At 37.3% G+C, this 15949-nt stretch overlaps 1 protein-coding gene across 1 annotated transcript in view; it reads right to left on the bottom strand.

Moving 5' to 3' along the window:
- Positions 1–15554, bottom strand: part of SUCLA2 (succinate-CoA ligase ADP-forming subunit beta) — a 42503-nt gene extending 26949 nt beyond the window's left edge. Inside the window, exons 1-4 of the mRNA XM_033104672.1 lie at positions 15412–15554; positions 11550–11730; positions 5470–5569; positions 5113–5275 (exon numbers count right to left, since the gene is read on the bottom strand). Coding sequence (XP_032960563.1) covers positions 5113–5275; positions 5470–5569; positions 11550–11730; positions 15412–15501 — 534 coding nt within the window. The 5' untranslated portion in view covers positions 15502–15554. The remainder of the gene's footprint in view (positions 1–5112; positions 5276–5469; positions 5570–11549; positions 11731–15411) is intronic.
- Between the last annotated feature and the right edge of the window lie 395 nt (positions 15555–15949).

Raw genomic sequence — 15949 nt, 5'->3', positions numbered from 1 at the left:
CCAAAATAATCTTGAGAACAAGAAACCGAAGCTAGAGGCCTCATACTTCCTGATTCCAAAACATATTCCAAAACGAGAAATCAAAACAGTATGGTTCTGGTATAAAAAGACATATAGACCGATGGAACAAAATAGAGAAGCCAGGAATAAACCGTCATGTATATGGTCAAATGGTCTTAGACAAAGATGCCAAAGGCCACACAATGGGGAAAGGACAGTCTCCTCAACGAATCGTGTTGGGGAAATTGGATATCCACATGCAAAATAATGAAGTTGGACCCTTACCTTATACCATATTCAAAAATTAACTCAAAATGGATTAAAGACCTAAATATGAGACCTAAAACTATAAACCTCCTAAAATAAAACATAGAGGAAAAGCTTCATGATGGATTTGGCAATAATTTCTTGGATGAGACAACAAAGCACAGGCAACAAAAGCAAAAATAGACAACTGGGACTATAACAAACTTAAAAACTTCTACAGAGCAGAAGAAAAAGTCAACAGAGTGAAAAGGCAACCTACAAAGTAGGAGAAAATATTTGTGAACCACACATCTATCTGATGAGATTAATATTCAGAATACTCCTATAAAGAACTACAACTCAACAACAAAAACCAAATAAACAATCTAATATAAAAATGGGCAAAGGACTTAAATAGACATTTCTCCAAAGGAGCTATGTCTTAGCTTAGGATGCTATAGCAAAATACCACAGACTGTGTGGCTTAACCAACAGACATTTACTTCTCACAGTTCATGCCTCACACCCATACTAATTTCCTTATCAAATGATGGTTTGACACACCTTTCATATTCTGTTCCACACAGCTGTCTCATTTTTTGCAATATTGTAGTCCTCCCTTATCCGCACAGAATACATTTCAAGACCCCCAGTGGATGCCTGAACCGCAGATAGTACTGAACCCTACACATACATACTGGGTTTTTCCCTATACATACACACTTTTCACTTAAAGGAAGCACTCTACAACTTCTCTTTCACATATCCGAATTGCCAACATCAATCCTCTTGCACTTTGAAGCCACTTATAAGTAAACTAGGGGTTACTTGAACACAAGCATTGCGCTACCTCAACAATCGATCTGATAACCGAGATGGCTACTCAGTGACTATTGGGCGGGTAGCAACCAAGGGATGAGTCACGTCTCCTACAGGAAGGAGTGGGACAGCATGAGATTTCATCACACTACTCAGAAAGCCACAATTTAAAACTTATGAATTGTTTATTTCTAGAATTCTTCATATAATATTTTTAGAATGTGGATGAACACGGGTAACTGACACCACGGATACGGATGGTGATCTACTGCATAGGCAAGCTGAGAAATTTCCAAATCTTAAAGCTCTGATTCCTTTTTGCTTTAACAATTCCTTCTTCAATTCATTTCTCTCTTCTCAAATTTTACTAAAAGCAATCAGGAGGAACCAGGTTACTCCTTCAATACTTTAGTTAGAAATCTCCTCAGCTAAAAATTCAATGTTATCACTCCCAAGTTCTCTACTCTCCATAAAACACTAGAACATGAACACAATTTAGTCAAGTTCTTTGCCACTTTATTATAAGGATCACCTTTTTGCCATCGTCCAATAACATGTTCTTCGTGAACTTCCATAGTTGGCAATATTCTGCATATTGTCACATATCAATATACCAGGAGGGTGACACATCCCTGAGGCCAATGAAAACTTTATGTTTGGAGCTCTCCCAGACCTTGCTCTATGTGTCTCTCCACTTGGCTGGTTCTGACTTGTATACATCGGCTATAATAAAATTGTAATCGTAAGTATCGCACTTTCCTAAGTTCTGTGAGTCTTTCTAGCAAATTATGAAACCTGAGTGGGTACTAGGAACCCATAAATTTGTAGCCAGCTGGAGAGAAGTGAGGGTGACCTGGGGACCTCCAAACTCGAGGTTGGTGTCTGAAGTCAGAGGACTTGCCCTTAACCTGTGAAGTTTGGCCCAACTCTGGGGACTTCGTGTCAGAACTCACTGCAAAAGACACAAAATTTTTTTTTTAATAAAAGAGCTCATTGTGTCTTCTGAGACTAAAGAAGAGAACAGTAAAAAACTTCAGAGAAATGTTTGAAATCATAGTCTAGTTTTCAGTTCTTCTATAAACTCCAAATGAAAAGGTATTCTTCATTTCCTCTCTAGCAAGGCAGATCATAATTATAAGCTTTTACAAAGATCTAAAGAGAGGGGGAAAATCTCAGATTTAAGAAAAGCCTGTTCAACTAATGTCGTGCTATTGAAGTAATATATGATCTATAGATAACCCCAAAATATAATTTTATTCAACAGAAGAGGCAGAAACCAACACAATTTTAAAGCATTTGAACATTTTATTTTAGTTTTATTTTCCTTTTCTTTTTATATCTACTGATAAGAGAAATGAAGAGCCACATAGCAGGCAACACTACTGAGGAGAAAAAAGATAACAAATTCTCACTAAAGTAATGATTGGCTGTAAGTTAGAGAAAAAGGCTAAAACAAATACATATGAAATAACTATTTTAAAAAGTGAATAGTCTCTTTTTGTACTAATTCCCTGACCAATTAGAAAGAAACCCCAAAATTTGTAGCCAGCTGGTCAGAAGAAAGCTTACATGGGTAAATAGTGACCAGTTAAAATAATGACGACAGTTTTGCATTTTGTCACAACTGCTGAATGAATGGCTGTTTCTACTTAAATTATTTGGTTTTAACTTTTAAATTTTAGTAATAAACTTTCAGAACAACTTAAGTTATAGCAAATAGCTATAATTTCAAATAAATTAATAAACCTATTTTCACCTTCTTAACATACATCCCTCTTCTCTCATTGGTCTTGCAAAACGTTTTGCCTTAAAATAACTTTGAATTTAAAATTATATGACAAAGAGGCCATTAAATAAAATAAAGATCTCTTCTTAAAAAATAAAAATGTAAAAAATAAAATATGGAATTCTTGTAGCACATTTTACATCTATTCCAGGCAATGTAAAAAACTGACATAGTATACCACTCATTTATAGTAGATTGCAATGTTTTACTAGAAAAATGAAGTAGCCAAGGTGATCTGTTCAATTAGATTTTGTCTCAGCCCAAAACTACCCAACAGGCACTCGGCAAATGTTAAGAAATCTGATTTTTAAAAAGTGCCAAAGCAGAGAATAGGTACTTAAATTAATTTTTTTGACACACCAGCCCTATGGTAGATATACCTGCCTAGGCTACCTGATATGATACACACTAAAGAAGCTTATGACTCAGCTCCTATAAAAAGATAAGCAACAAAAGCAATTTTTAGTAATCAGTTAATCCTTATGCATAATACTTTAATTCAATCAAATATGCTCTTTTCTTTTTATAAACAGCTGATTTTTATTTTTGTTGTTTTCTCTATTAAGGGACCTGTCCATAGGGATCCCCAAAACAGTTCCCTATATCCCAAAAATTAACACCAACCAACTCCACATTGGTCCAGTTTAATAGCATCAAAAAACATTATGTTTTTGGCCAAATGGTATTACTAGTACTATCAAATTTTTAGTTTGAATTATTACAACTATGTACTATTTTTGCAAACGAAATAAAAACATTTTTTCCTTAATGAGATTCAAATAGTTCTCTGACTATTCAAGTTCTTAAAATGAACTCAAATTTCACCTTTTCCCTAATGCTCTAACATATCTTTAATAAAATATATTTAGTGCGTTATAATCATGTCTTTAATAACACATATTCAGTTTGCTACGTTTACTCCAATCAAGATGAGCTACACTTAATGAGCAACATTATAGGACTCATACCTCAAAATGTTCAGGCACATATACCTTGTTTCTGACTAAAACAGAAAGTAGAAACATAATAACAAACAAAATAATGGATGTTAATATAGTAACATCAACGAAAAGCCAAATGTAGTGAAAATACGTGAATTTGTAAAAATGTAATTTTTGCAAATGTGTGCAGTATGTCAGGTTATTTTCATGGGATTTCTAAAGTAACTTACAAAACTAAATTCTATCATATAGAGAAGCTTATAGAGGTGAAAACATCACAAATAAGACAATGCTTTTTATCTTATATCCTGAGTGGATTTTTACTACCACCTAGTGTTATATCTTAAGAAATACTTTCTTATAAAAATTAATAGTTACACTTTAAAATATCATTCAAACATTACCAGATGATTAACTGTAGGGGGAGAAATCACAAAACAGAAAACAGCTATTTTTTTAAAAAGCTATTGTATATAAGAAAACTATTTCCATGACCTTTGAAATTTTTCTTACATTACTATTTGTGTAATTAGTAATGTGCTACATCAAATCCTCATCAGGGCTTCCAAATATACCCAGCTTACTTCAGAAGACAAGCTAGTTATCACACAGACTCAGCTCATAAAACTTAACCGATGCACTCAAAGTGAAATAATTATAGCATAAAATGATTACCAATGCTCTCTCTCAGCACCAGGTCTAGGAAAAGATTTTCTCTTCAACTGATGCCTTAAGTTCACTGCTAACATTTTAGGTTCCCTTAAGAGGAGAGCAGAGCTAGGGTATGCTCCTTAGAATTTGCTATCGAAGGTCACCTTTCAACTTACCAAGTAGCAAATCAAACAAACGCAAAACTATTAAAAATACCGACAGGTTGAAAAAGAAAAAGACAAAGCCAGGGATACAATTCTCTTATTGGGTTCTGAGACTTTCTTTTTGGTCAGAATATTTTACTCTGCTAGAAATTATTTTTTCAGTCTATGGAATCTAGAGATGAATCAGAGATAATTTAAGCTGCACTTAGCAAATTAACAATTTGGAAATCCTATGAATTTTATATCAGCAGGGTTTTGCCTATAGCTTTTTTTTTACCTCAATATTATACATTAAATTTTATTGCATTAACTAGGCTGGGTTTTTTTTCAAATGACATGAAAATATTGTGCTCACGACGTATACAAAAAAATACTGTGCTCACAACATATACAAATTATAGATCATGCCTTTTTAATCCTTCCCATACAAATAGAAATAATAATCACCTTTTGAAACAGAACGTAATAAAATCATCCTAAATATATCATGTCTACAATTACTCACTTGAAATGACCTTTCCATTGTTATTGCAAAGTAGTATTCTCTCCTGGGATATCTTCGCTCACAAACCAATACTTGATTGCAAATTCTGCCCTTTTCTCCTGTTTGCTTCGTAAACAACTTTTTCCCAATCATTTGTGAGGAAACAGCTTTTGCTTCTTCTGGACTGAAATAAGAAAAAGAACTCAAATTCTTTTCTCCTCCAAGTGACAAAAACAAAAGCACATGATAGCCAAAATCTTATCTCATCTAATATTTAAATCTCAGTATTTTCATCAATTCACTAATGAGGGAAATCTTTTACAATGTATGTTTTAAATTTAATAACGATGATTTTTTTCTTTAAAATACATGACTTACGAGAAAACTATCTTTACTCCTCCTTTGAGGCCACTTTCAAATGTTCCTTTTCCTCTACCACCAGCTAAAACCTGTGCCTTTATCACAACATCTTTTGAACCTAGAAGAAAAACACTTCTATTAGATAAGCATAGAGAAGCATGCAAGACACAATATTTTGTTATTTAAGCATAAATTTTAAATGCTATTATTACATAAATGTAGTCAAGTCTTATTTATCCACAACATCAAAATATGATTTTCTAGATTAGAACATTTAAAACATTCGCCATCTTAAGATACACAACATAAAAAAATTAGCCGTTCATATTAAACCATTTTTTAGAACATACTGAAAATAATTTTACCTTTCCTTGACACTTTAAACATCTGATACTTTGGAAGGTATTACAATATCGAGATTTAAATGTTTTCCTAACATTTCCCTCCTTTTCTAGGCCCATGTAAACTTGCTATCTTGTGAAAATTTGAGATATCAATGCTACTTTGAGCAGAAATTATACCCTAACTTCAGGGGAAAGTGCCAGTACTGACACCAACTTACACTGTTTCACTAACAGAAAGCCCTGTTAATATACATTCTTGAGCTGTACTGATGTGAGGAGTACTAGCAGGATTTAAGGTATGTTTATCAGAAGATGCCAGAATGTTATGCTTATAAATTTTTAAAATATTTGTTCTGATAAATATTCTGAATATTTCTTCTTTAACAGGTGGACTGATCTCTCTTCCTACCCTTTCTAACTTGAAGAAAATCAGCAAACTAGCTGTTTAGCCTAGGTACTACTCATCACTCTTTCTCCAGGACGATCTTAGAGGAGCACTGTCTCCCAGAGAGGCAGAATTTCAGAGCCTCCTCATGTTGCTTCTCATAGCATTTTACCCATATCAGTAGTGCAACACCAGTATTACGTTATGGCGTAAAAACGAACCTTTGAGGTCAGGGTTAAGGGCATTGTCTTATTCGTTGTATCCCTAGCACAAAGCAGTCCGTGGGATATAACCACCACTCCATGAATGTGTATTTGAACAGGCTAACGATGGGAACTCCACTGTTGGGGAAAAGTCACCCCTTAATGTACATAGCTGGCAAAATGAGGGGATTCCCACCTAATCAAGGAGGCAGCAAATGCAGTTTGTGATCAAAAATGAAAAGACCTGAAGTTTATCATTACAAAAGAATGTTTAGAAAATTAATGATGTAAATTGAGTCTACATTGAAAATGTAGACACTTAAGTCAGAAGATGGCCCTATGAATCAGTCAAGGTAGTATTTTAATAAAACCCCTTTTCTCACACCCCACATTCGTCCAGTCAGGAAATGATACTGGTTCTATCTTCAAAATGTATCCAGGATCTTGATCATTCCTCATCGTCTCCAGCTTGGACCCTGGTCCCAGCCACCATTATAGCTCACCTCGATTACCCTTGTCCTTGACAGAATATTCTCAAACCAGCAGCCAAAGGGAGTACCTCACTCCTCTACTTAAAACCGTACACTGAACGCCCTTGCACTCAGAGTAAGGACCACAGTCCCTACAGTGGCCTACGACAAGGCCCTGACAACACGTCCTTCACCTCCTGTGCCCTCCGCATTGCTCACTCCACTCCAGCTACACCAGTCTCTGCTGCTCCTGGGATAGCTCCTGCCTTCAGGCTCGAATACTCCCATCTGCCTGGAATAGTCTTCATCCAGGTAGCCATTTGGGAAAGGTCCTCATTCCCTTCAAGGTTTTCTTTAAATCTCACATTGTCCACAAGGCTTACCCTGATCACCCTACCTAATACCTCAACCGTGACCGATCCCCCTTGCTCTACTATTTTTTCCATAGAAGTCAATACTTTCAAACATAATATGTAACTTCTCGTGTTTACTGTTTATTGTTTTGCTCCCACACTAGAATATAGGCTCCAGAAGGGTAGAATCTCTGTTATATTCATTGATGTTTACAAACTCCCGGGAGGGTTCCTAGCACATAATATTTTCTGAATGTCGAATAAAAGGGCATTTAAAAATGTAGAGAATTCTGACTGATTTTCCCCTAGGATCTCTGTTATGTTCACTGATGTTTACAAACTCCTGAGAGGATTCCTAGCACATAATATTTTCTGAATGCTGAAAAAAAAAAAAAAAAAAAGACATTTAAAAATGAAGAGAATTCTTATTGATTTTTTCCCCTGCTCTTGAAAAAACAGAACTAGAAATATTGGGCCCTGCAATTAGAGCTGATTACAAGTGACTTGGTTACACAAGATAGAGACCCTTTTCAATTTGCCAAAGTTCCCACCATTCCCAAGTGATAACATTTAATATTAAATGAAGATTAGAGAAAACTAAGAAATATCCTTAAAACGAACAAAAATTTTCTTATGGAGAAGTCAACAGGTAGCCTAAGGGACGGACTATGGCAAATTACAGTTCGTGCCCAAACCAAAAGCAGCAAGTAGTCATTTTACCTGTCTCTGGTTACCTGCCAAGTCATGGGTTTCCAGTACTTTAGACATACCCATTATATCCAAAGAGGATAACTGTAATTCAGTGTAAATGTAATGTAAAAATGTCAGTAGTTAAACAGGTGCTTTGCTGGGCTAAATTCAAACCTTCCTATTCATTAAACTGATAAATTCACACATGACCTATTAAATAAGAATAACAAAGTTCTACTTTTTCAAAAACATTTTACAAGACAGAAGGATCTTCCCTCAAAGTATCAATTTCCTTTCTTTAGACATATGAACTTCTTAGGGCCAGAGATGATGCTTCAAAAGTTCCCTCTAAAAACGCCCTTCACAACAACAAAAAAAGCCAAAGTAATAATAATAATTATATACAAGCTCCATCAAGATGGGGAGGAGAATTAGAAGATAAGTGTGAGGACAACTAATTGAAAAAAAAATTTTATTCAATTCCATTGTTTCATTCCAACAGTTACATCTACGTACAGGATACTGTGCTGGAGCTATAGATACATCAATGAGCAAGAGACTTATCCTGCCCTCACGGAGCTTACAGTCTTATTAGATTTGACCCTTTGCTCCAGTCAGATAAGATCTTTTATGGTTCCCAAAATTATCATTAAAATATAGTCACCATCCCTCCTAGCTTTAGTCATTCACAAATGTTTTAAGTATTCCTTGTATACAGTCACGTAATAGAACATTGAAAAGAAGAAAAAAGAGGGTGAAGTCCTATTGTATGCCCTTAGAAAGCTCCCTCCAGGCTGACAATCATTAATCAGTACCCTTTGCATGCTTATTCAACCAGACAGAAACTCCACCTTAATTATACTAGAATCCAAACCATATTTCTACAATCAGCAGGAAAATTATGAGAACTCTGCCCAATGCCTTACTGAAAGCCTAGCTCCCGGAACCAGTAAGTAAGAGATGGCAATGGGCTCTTAGAACTGACCTCAAATTATAATTACTTCATTTCTCCATGCTTAACAACCATCCCTTTGATAACCTATTCCAGAAACTTCTATGTGATCTTCAAGCTTCCATTTATGGAATCATATAGTCTTTAAATCTAATTAGAATTAGATTTCCGTCCAACCTTTCTTTCATCCCTAACTTTATTCACAACACATAAAACTTGTCTCCAGAACCATGCTTCCCAACTTTTTTCACATCATGACACACACAGAAAATGACAGAATTTGTAGGGAATACTGGGGGGAGAGGCCAGGGCTATTTCAGGAGAAGTCTCCAGCTATAGGGCTCAGTAGCCCCAGACCCCATGCTAACTCAGCTTCTCTTGCCACCCACAGGACTGAGGGGAAGCAACAGTTTGTCACACCAGCAATGCATTTACCCTAGTATACTGGCAGGTAAGTTAAGAGTTTTTAAGAATGTGAATTAGCATTTTATGAATTTTGCAGTAATTCAAGAAACAAAAATCACCCTGAGGTAGCCAAAATCAGCATTGGGAATTGCTAGCTAGATGGACAGAACCAGGTGTTTTTCTAAGGCACCTCATACCACACCTTGTGCAATTACATCCCATAATCAATATCTTCTGATATTAATGATTTGTTTCAAGAGACAGAATTATCAATGTCTTCATAGTAGTTACTAAATACATCTTTTAAAAAGTAGCATTTCTTATCCTCTAGATTTAAAGGTCCTCATTAGTCACTAATTCCGCTGTCATACTATACTCATCATTCGCAGTGTTGTTTAATAAGAACTCACTTTCTAGATGAACAAGATGCCTTCTGTCCCAAGGGGCTGCCTACCTGATCCTTAGTACTTGTAAGACCTGGCTCCAGAGAACTCGCCAGTAATACTCATAGTTATATCTTAAACGTAACTATTCTTTTTCCACAGCTCAGACTCATTAAGTATTTTAATAAGGAGTAAAGAAATGAATGGCATCCGAACAAATCCTACTCATTTTATGAAAGTTTCCACAAATTATTTTTTCTAACAAAACAATGAAATTAGATTAAATGAGTAAATATATGGAAAACTAAAGAAAACTAATTATAATAATTTGGAAATAGAAAAAGAAATAGCTTTTACTGATTTCATTATATATAAATCAGGCCCTATTAACTTTGGTATGGAAAACATTTTTAGCCTTCAGCATTATTACAAATGAAAGATTTGGTAAACAAACAAACACAAAAAGCACCATTTAAGAGATGAGACTGACAAAAAATAAAAAAGAAAGTCAAAGGGTTGGAAATTCATCCTTAAGGACATATGGATAGAATAAAATAAACTTATTCTCAATATACTTTCTCAATTACATTTCCAAGTTTTCCTTCTTACTTAGCTAGGTCTTTAGAAATTAACATTTAGGTCATATATATAAGATTGAATCTCAAGAAGGTAGTTATTAAAAAGTAGCCTTTGTAAGAAATACTACAGAAATTCAATGTACAATCATGAGTTTTCTTTAAGCCTTGACCTCATATATGTTGGTCTCATATATGTTGTTTCAACATATTCGTTTCAAAGGTAAACACGAAGTACATCTTTTATCACGTAAAAGTTCAAACTATAAGTCACCACCAAATTCACCAAAATTAGTATGAACTTATGCAAGACTTTTGCTAAATAAAGTTTGTTTGTAATCTGAATAGAAAGAATTTTTTCTCTGATTAACAACAACAAAAAACTGTAAGTGAAAAATCATGCTTCCTAGTCAAGGAAATCAGGACCACCACATTCAAAAACATAGTTTACAACAATTTTCTGAAACTGTACGTGCCCTCACTTTTGAAAGAAAATCTATTCTAGAAACAAGTAAGTACAAATCTAGATTAAATTCTAAATTTTTAAAAGTTTTAAATATTTTATATCTTTCTTGACAAATTAATAAAAGCAAAGTCTTAAGCAAAGCACATTTAAAGCCATATTATTCAAAGGTACATACAAGAGAAATTAACTGTGCTAACCTACAAAAAAATTGGTGGGATTTTAAAAACTGTTAAAAAGAAAATGCATTACATAGCTAGTACAGTACTCATTACTATGTTCTCATATTAAATCCTTAAAAATGTAAACTGAAGCATGTTTTTTAATTTATTTTATAATTAAGAGATTAATTTAAATTCAAATTAACAAAAGCTATTAAGTTTTCTGTTACCAATAAAAAACACCTACTAATAAACATAGATAACTACTTAATTCATTTAACAAATACTAGTATTTACTTCTAACAGTTTGGGAGATACCAGTGAACAAAATCACACAAAGTGATTTTGAAGTTTATAAAAACTGCTCTCATGAAGTTTATATATTAGTGCTCAACTTCCTTTTTCCCCCCTTTGGCTCCATTTTCCATGTCAAAAAAGGGGTGAGGGGAAAATACAGGACTTCTCTTTTACAACCACATAAACAGCTAAGATTGTCTTTCACCAATCACTCCATTGTATTCCAACTAAAAATACAACTTCAGCTTCCTAATGCCAATATTAGTGATTCTAAGTTAACAGGCACTATGGGAGCTCATAATAGTCTCATAATTTTAGAATGTCAATAATCATAAAGTTCTGCCTTCTCTTAAAGTTTGCATCTTTTCAGAGTTCCCATGTCAAGGTGGCTGGCCTGAGTTTTTTTTAATTTAGTACCTAATTTTTTGGCAATTGCATAAGCTTCATCTGGTGACTTAGCCACGTGTCCTTTGGGAACGGCAACTCCAGCTTCTTGCAATAATTCCATACTCATGTATTCATGTAGGGAGAGATTCCTTTGTTGTTGCTGCTGTACTTGGAGTCCATGGTTGTTAAACAATCCAGAACTTCCCAGAACCTAAAGAAATTGGGGACATATTTACATGTGAGAGAGATCTGGCAGTTATTCTTGTTAAAAACACCTTCTCAAAAAAATTTGTTTATATAGAGTACTTGGTTCTTCATAACTGTAATAAACCTGTTTATTAAATCATCAAAATATCATACTTACAGTACATAAACTACAACATAAAACTAACAGCTAATCTATCAGCTAAATTATCAAATGCTACCATTGTAGTTTTAACTATTTCCTCATCATTTTTAATCCTATCTTTCACTTGACTTTTACCACCATACCTCTAATGATCTATAGAGCACTTTTACCTCAGGCCAAATTCAGTAGATCTAAAACCAATCTTGTCTTTCCCAACAAACCAAAAATCCTTCCCAACTTTCTTCTCTCCACCATCCCACCAGTACCTAACAAATTGCCTGGTACTAGATATGTGATGATTGAATGACTGGATACCATTACTCTTTCATACACTCAAGGCTCAAAACCCTGGCTTCATCTACAGTGGTGTCTGGTGTACTGTCCAGATCCTCCCTTCAGGACCAAGAGATTCACAACCCCAGCTTCTGGGCATGTTGGCTGCTGACAGATCTCAGCTGAGTCCTCTCCTTGGAGCTTCTGTGCCCAAAGTCACACCTCCTTCCCATTGTCAGCCTGCATCCAATCACTGGTCAAAGGGGGCCAAGAGAGGGATATAACGACCTAGCACCTCACCAGGTCTCTTGACAGTTCACGAGCATCCTAATTGCAGATCTCCCATTGGAACAGCAGAGCAACTGCACTACATTCTACTTCTCCCTCTATTAAGTCCTTCTTCCTTCTCTCTCCTCCAGGGGTTGACGCAGAGATCACTTTCCAGTAGACTTCCTCCATGAAACTCCCTATCATACATAGCCTACACATATCATCTCAGAAAACGTATCTGCAACATCATCTTTAATGCATTCCTTCTAAACCATTCCCTTAACTGGTACAGCAATCTCCCCTTCCGTGGTTTTGCTTTCCGCAGTTTCAATTAGAAACTAAATAAGTGGTCAAGCTCGGTCTGAAAATACTAAATGGAAAATTCCAGAAATAAACAATTCAAGTTTTAAATTGGGCACCATTCAGAACAGCATGATGAAATCTCACGTAGTCCCTCTGCACACAGCCCGGGAAATCAATCACCCCTTTGTACAGCATATCCACGCTGTATGCTATGTGCCCGTTAGTCACTTAGTAGCCATTTCTGTGATCGGATCAACTATCATGGTACCACAGTGCTTGTGTTCAAGTAACTCTTATTTTCCTTAATGGCTCCAAAGCCACTCACATAGCTGCTATTACAGTACATCGTTATAATTGTTCTATTTTATTCCTGTTGTTGTTAATCTCTTACTGTGTCTAACTGATAAATTAAACTTTATCATAGGTATGCACATGTAGGAAAAAAATATATATGAGGGTGCGGTACTATCCGTGGTTTCAGGCATCCACTGAGGGTCTTGCAACACATCCCCCATGGATAAGGGGAGACTACTGTATATTTTTATGTTTTCTTTCAAATATCTATATTTACAAATAATTAGTAGTATATATAAGGTACTGCTGATAGGTTTTATATCACTTGAAAGGTTTTTTTTAATATCTGAAGTATTTTGATGATCCTTCCCTTTGCACCACTGGATGTTGTAACTTGAAATATCATCAGCTTTGAATTACGTTGGTAATACAAATGACTGTACAATCACAAGGATCCCCACATTTAGCTATTTATCTTTCTTGATATTATCACTTAGAAGATTCCTACTGCCGAAAGGCCACCAATTCCTGGCCAAATCCCTGTATCACCACCCATCCAGTAACACACCTTGTATAAATAATACGAACTGAAACATAGGAAAATGTCATTAATGGGGAGTATGAGTGACAACGACCAAGAAAATGTCTTATTTAATCTACTTGTAACATTAACTATTTTTATCAAATATACACTGGACGAAAGAGACAGAAAACTAAAACAGGGTCTGAGAACTAAACAAAACGTTTAGGAGAATTTGCTAAATTCAATGTGTGATCCTGAAAAAGTTTCCTAAGACCCTGTACCTCTGTGTCCTCATCTACAAAAGCAAGGGGATAGACTAAGGTCATTCCAAACTCTAAAGCTATGTTACTTAATGTGAAGGTAGAAAAGATGTTACAAGACAATATATTGGACCGCTCCATATTTAGAGACAAAGGCTTATAAAGGAATTTCCAAAAGGATAAAGATTGTGACTAGGATGCAAACATATTCACCTCACTTTTTAAAAACTACACAGCACCTTTTAAAACTCATAAAAAGGAAATTCAAGGTCAAAAAAAAAATCACTTGTCCTATTAGGAAGCAAACTCATGGAATTCACTACCTCTAGGTTGAAAGCATGAATAACTTTTAAAAGAAAAATAACGGCCAAAATAAATTCACTTATGGCATGTCTGAGGAGTTATTTCAGAACATAAGCTAAAAGTCTGGAGCTGACTTCGGAAGCCAATTATGACCTTCCACAGATTTCATGGTTATCAACGTTGAAAAGAATAGGCCAATTCTTATATTATGGGGGGGGGGGGAACTGTACAGCAAATTCAAGCACACAGACTTTGGAGCTAGACAGTTCTGGAATTAAACCTCAGGTTAATTCCCCAGTCCCGCGGGGTGGGCGGAGGCTTCCGCGGCCCCTCTTTCGAGGGGGGGAAAAATGCCCTTCAGATGTACTTTCCTGTGCCTCGGGAGCTGCAGTAGATGGGACGACTTCGCCAGATGAGCAGTACCCGCTGACTGGGCTTTTCTGGGATGAGGCAGGGAAGTTTCTTCCCTCCCCCAAGTAATTGTGTTCTCTTCTGTTAATGGTGGTAATAATATGATGTTTACAAGCTTGCCAATTGGGGAAGTAAGAAAATAGTCTTTTGGATGACTTCATTTTTAGTAGTACAGTGGCCACAGGTTTTGTTTGTTTGTTTTTTGAGTGTTTACCGTGTGCCAGCGCTATATGCTAAGTGGTTTACATGTAGTCTTGCATTAGGCTCCTCAGCGACACGGTAAGGGAGTCATTAATGTCGGCATCATTGATGAAGAAACTGACTAATAGAACAAGTAATTTGGGTTAGGTCAGGAAGCAGGTCCCTACATGGGGGAGGGAAGAAACTTCCATGCCTCATCCCAGAAAAGCCCAGTCAGCAAGTACTGCTCCTCTGGCGAAGTCGTCCCATCTACTACAGCTCCCAAGGAACACGAAAGTACATCTGAAGGGCATTTTTCCCCCTCTCGAAAGATGGGCCGCGGAAGCCTCCGCCCACCCCGCGGGACTGAGGAATGGCAGAAGAAACTGCCCTGGACCCCACCATCCCCACTCAGACCCCACCCCGGCTCCCCGCCGCCCCCTCGGCAACAGGGTGAGCAGGTGCAGGCGGGTCGCCGGTGCTCCTCACGGACCGAGGCCCTGGGCAAAGCGGCACAACATGGGCCAGCTCGCAGTGGCGGGCAGCACTCCCGGGCGAGCCGCCCGCAGGCCTGGCGGGGCCCCCATGTCACCCAATGTCACCGATTGAGAAGTGACCCCAAGCCGGGCCTCGGATCCCTTCACACTTCGCCCACAGGAGCCAAATCTCCCGCATCTCCTTTTCTCCTACCGACCCTCGAAGCAAGAGCGGGCTGCACCGCAATACCTGGGCGGCGGCCCGCAGCGCCGTCCGGGGCGGGTGGCTCCTAAGGGTGGCAGCGGCCAACAGCCGGCTGTAGAATATGGAAGCAGCCATTTCTGAATCCAACCCCGACCCCTCGGCGCCGCGCGCGCAGGCGCAGCGATACCAGGCGGCGCGTTACGCAGCAGCTCCGGTCTCGCTCTCCGACATTGGCCCCACACATCGGGGCGGGGCCTCGGGTTAACTCCTTTGTTGCCGGGCGCCTCGCGCAGTGGACAGGCAGAAACTGCCAGGCTAAGAAGCTAGGCTGGGCTAAGCAGTTATAAAGCAAACTTTGACCTTTGGACTGGGCACCGCAGACTCAATGTCCGACGTGCGGCCGGAAAGCACCTGAACGTTCCCTAGTGAAATGTAGTGGAAGGACGACCAACGCTGCCACTTGTGTGATCTTAACTTCTCTGAACCTCAGCTGCTTCATCTGTAAGATGGGGTGCCTTCAAAATATAAGTGCTGAATGTCTGCTTGAGCCAAACACTGAATTAAGTCCTTAGAATATAACAGT

This window comes from Rhinolophus ferrumequinum, chromosome 4, assembly GCF_004115265.2.
Source record: "Rhinolophus ferrumequinum isolate MPI-CBG mRhiFer1 chromosome 4, mRhiFer1_v1.p, whole genome shotgun sequence".
NCBI lineage: Eukaryota > Metazoa > Chordata > Mammalia > Chiroptera > Rhinolophidae > Rhinolophus > Rhinolophus ferrumequinum.
The sequence above is the reverse complement of the archived record's forward strand: the minus strand, read 5'-3'. Positions and strand labels throughout refer to the sequence as shown.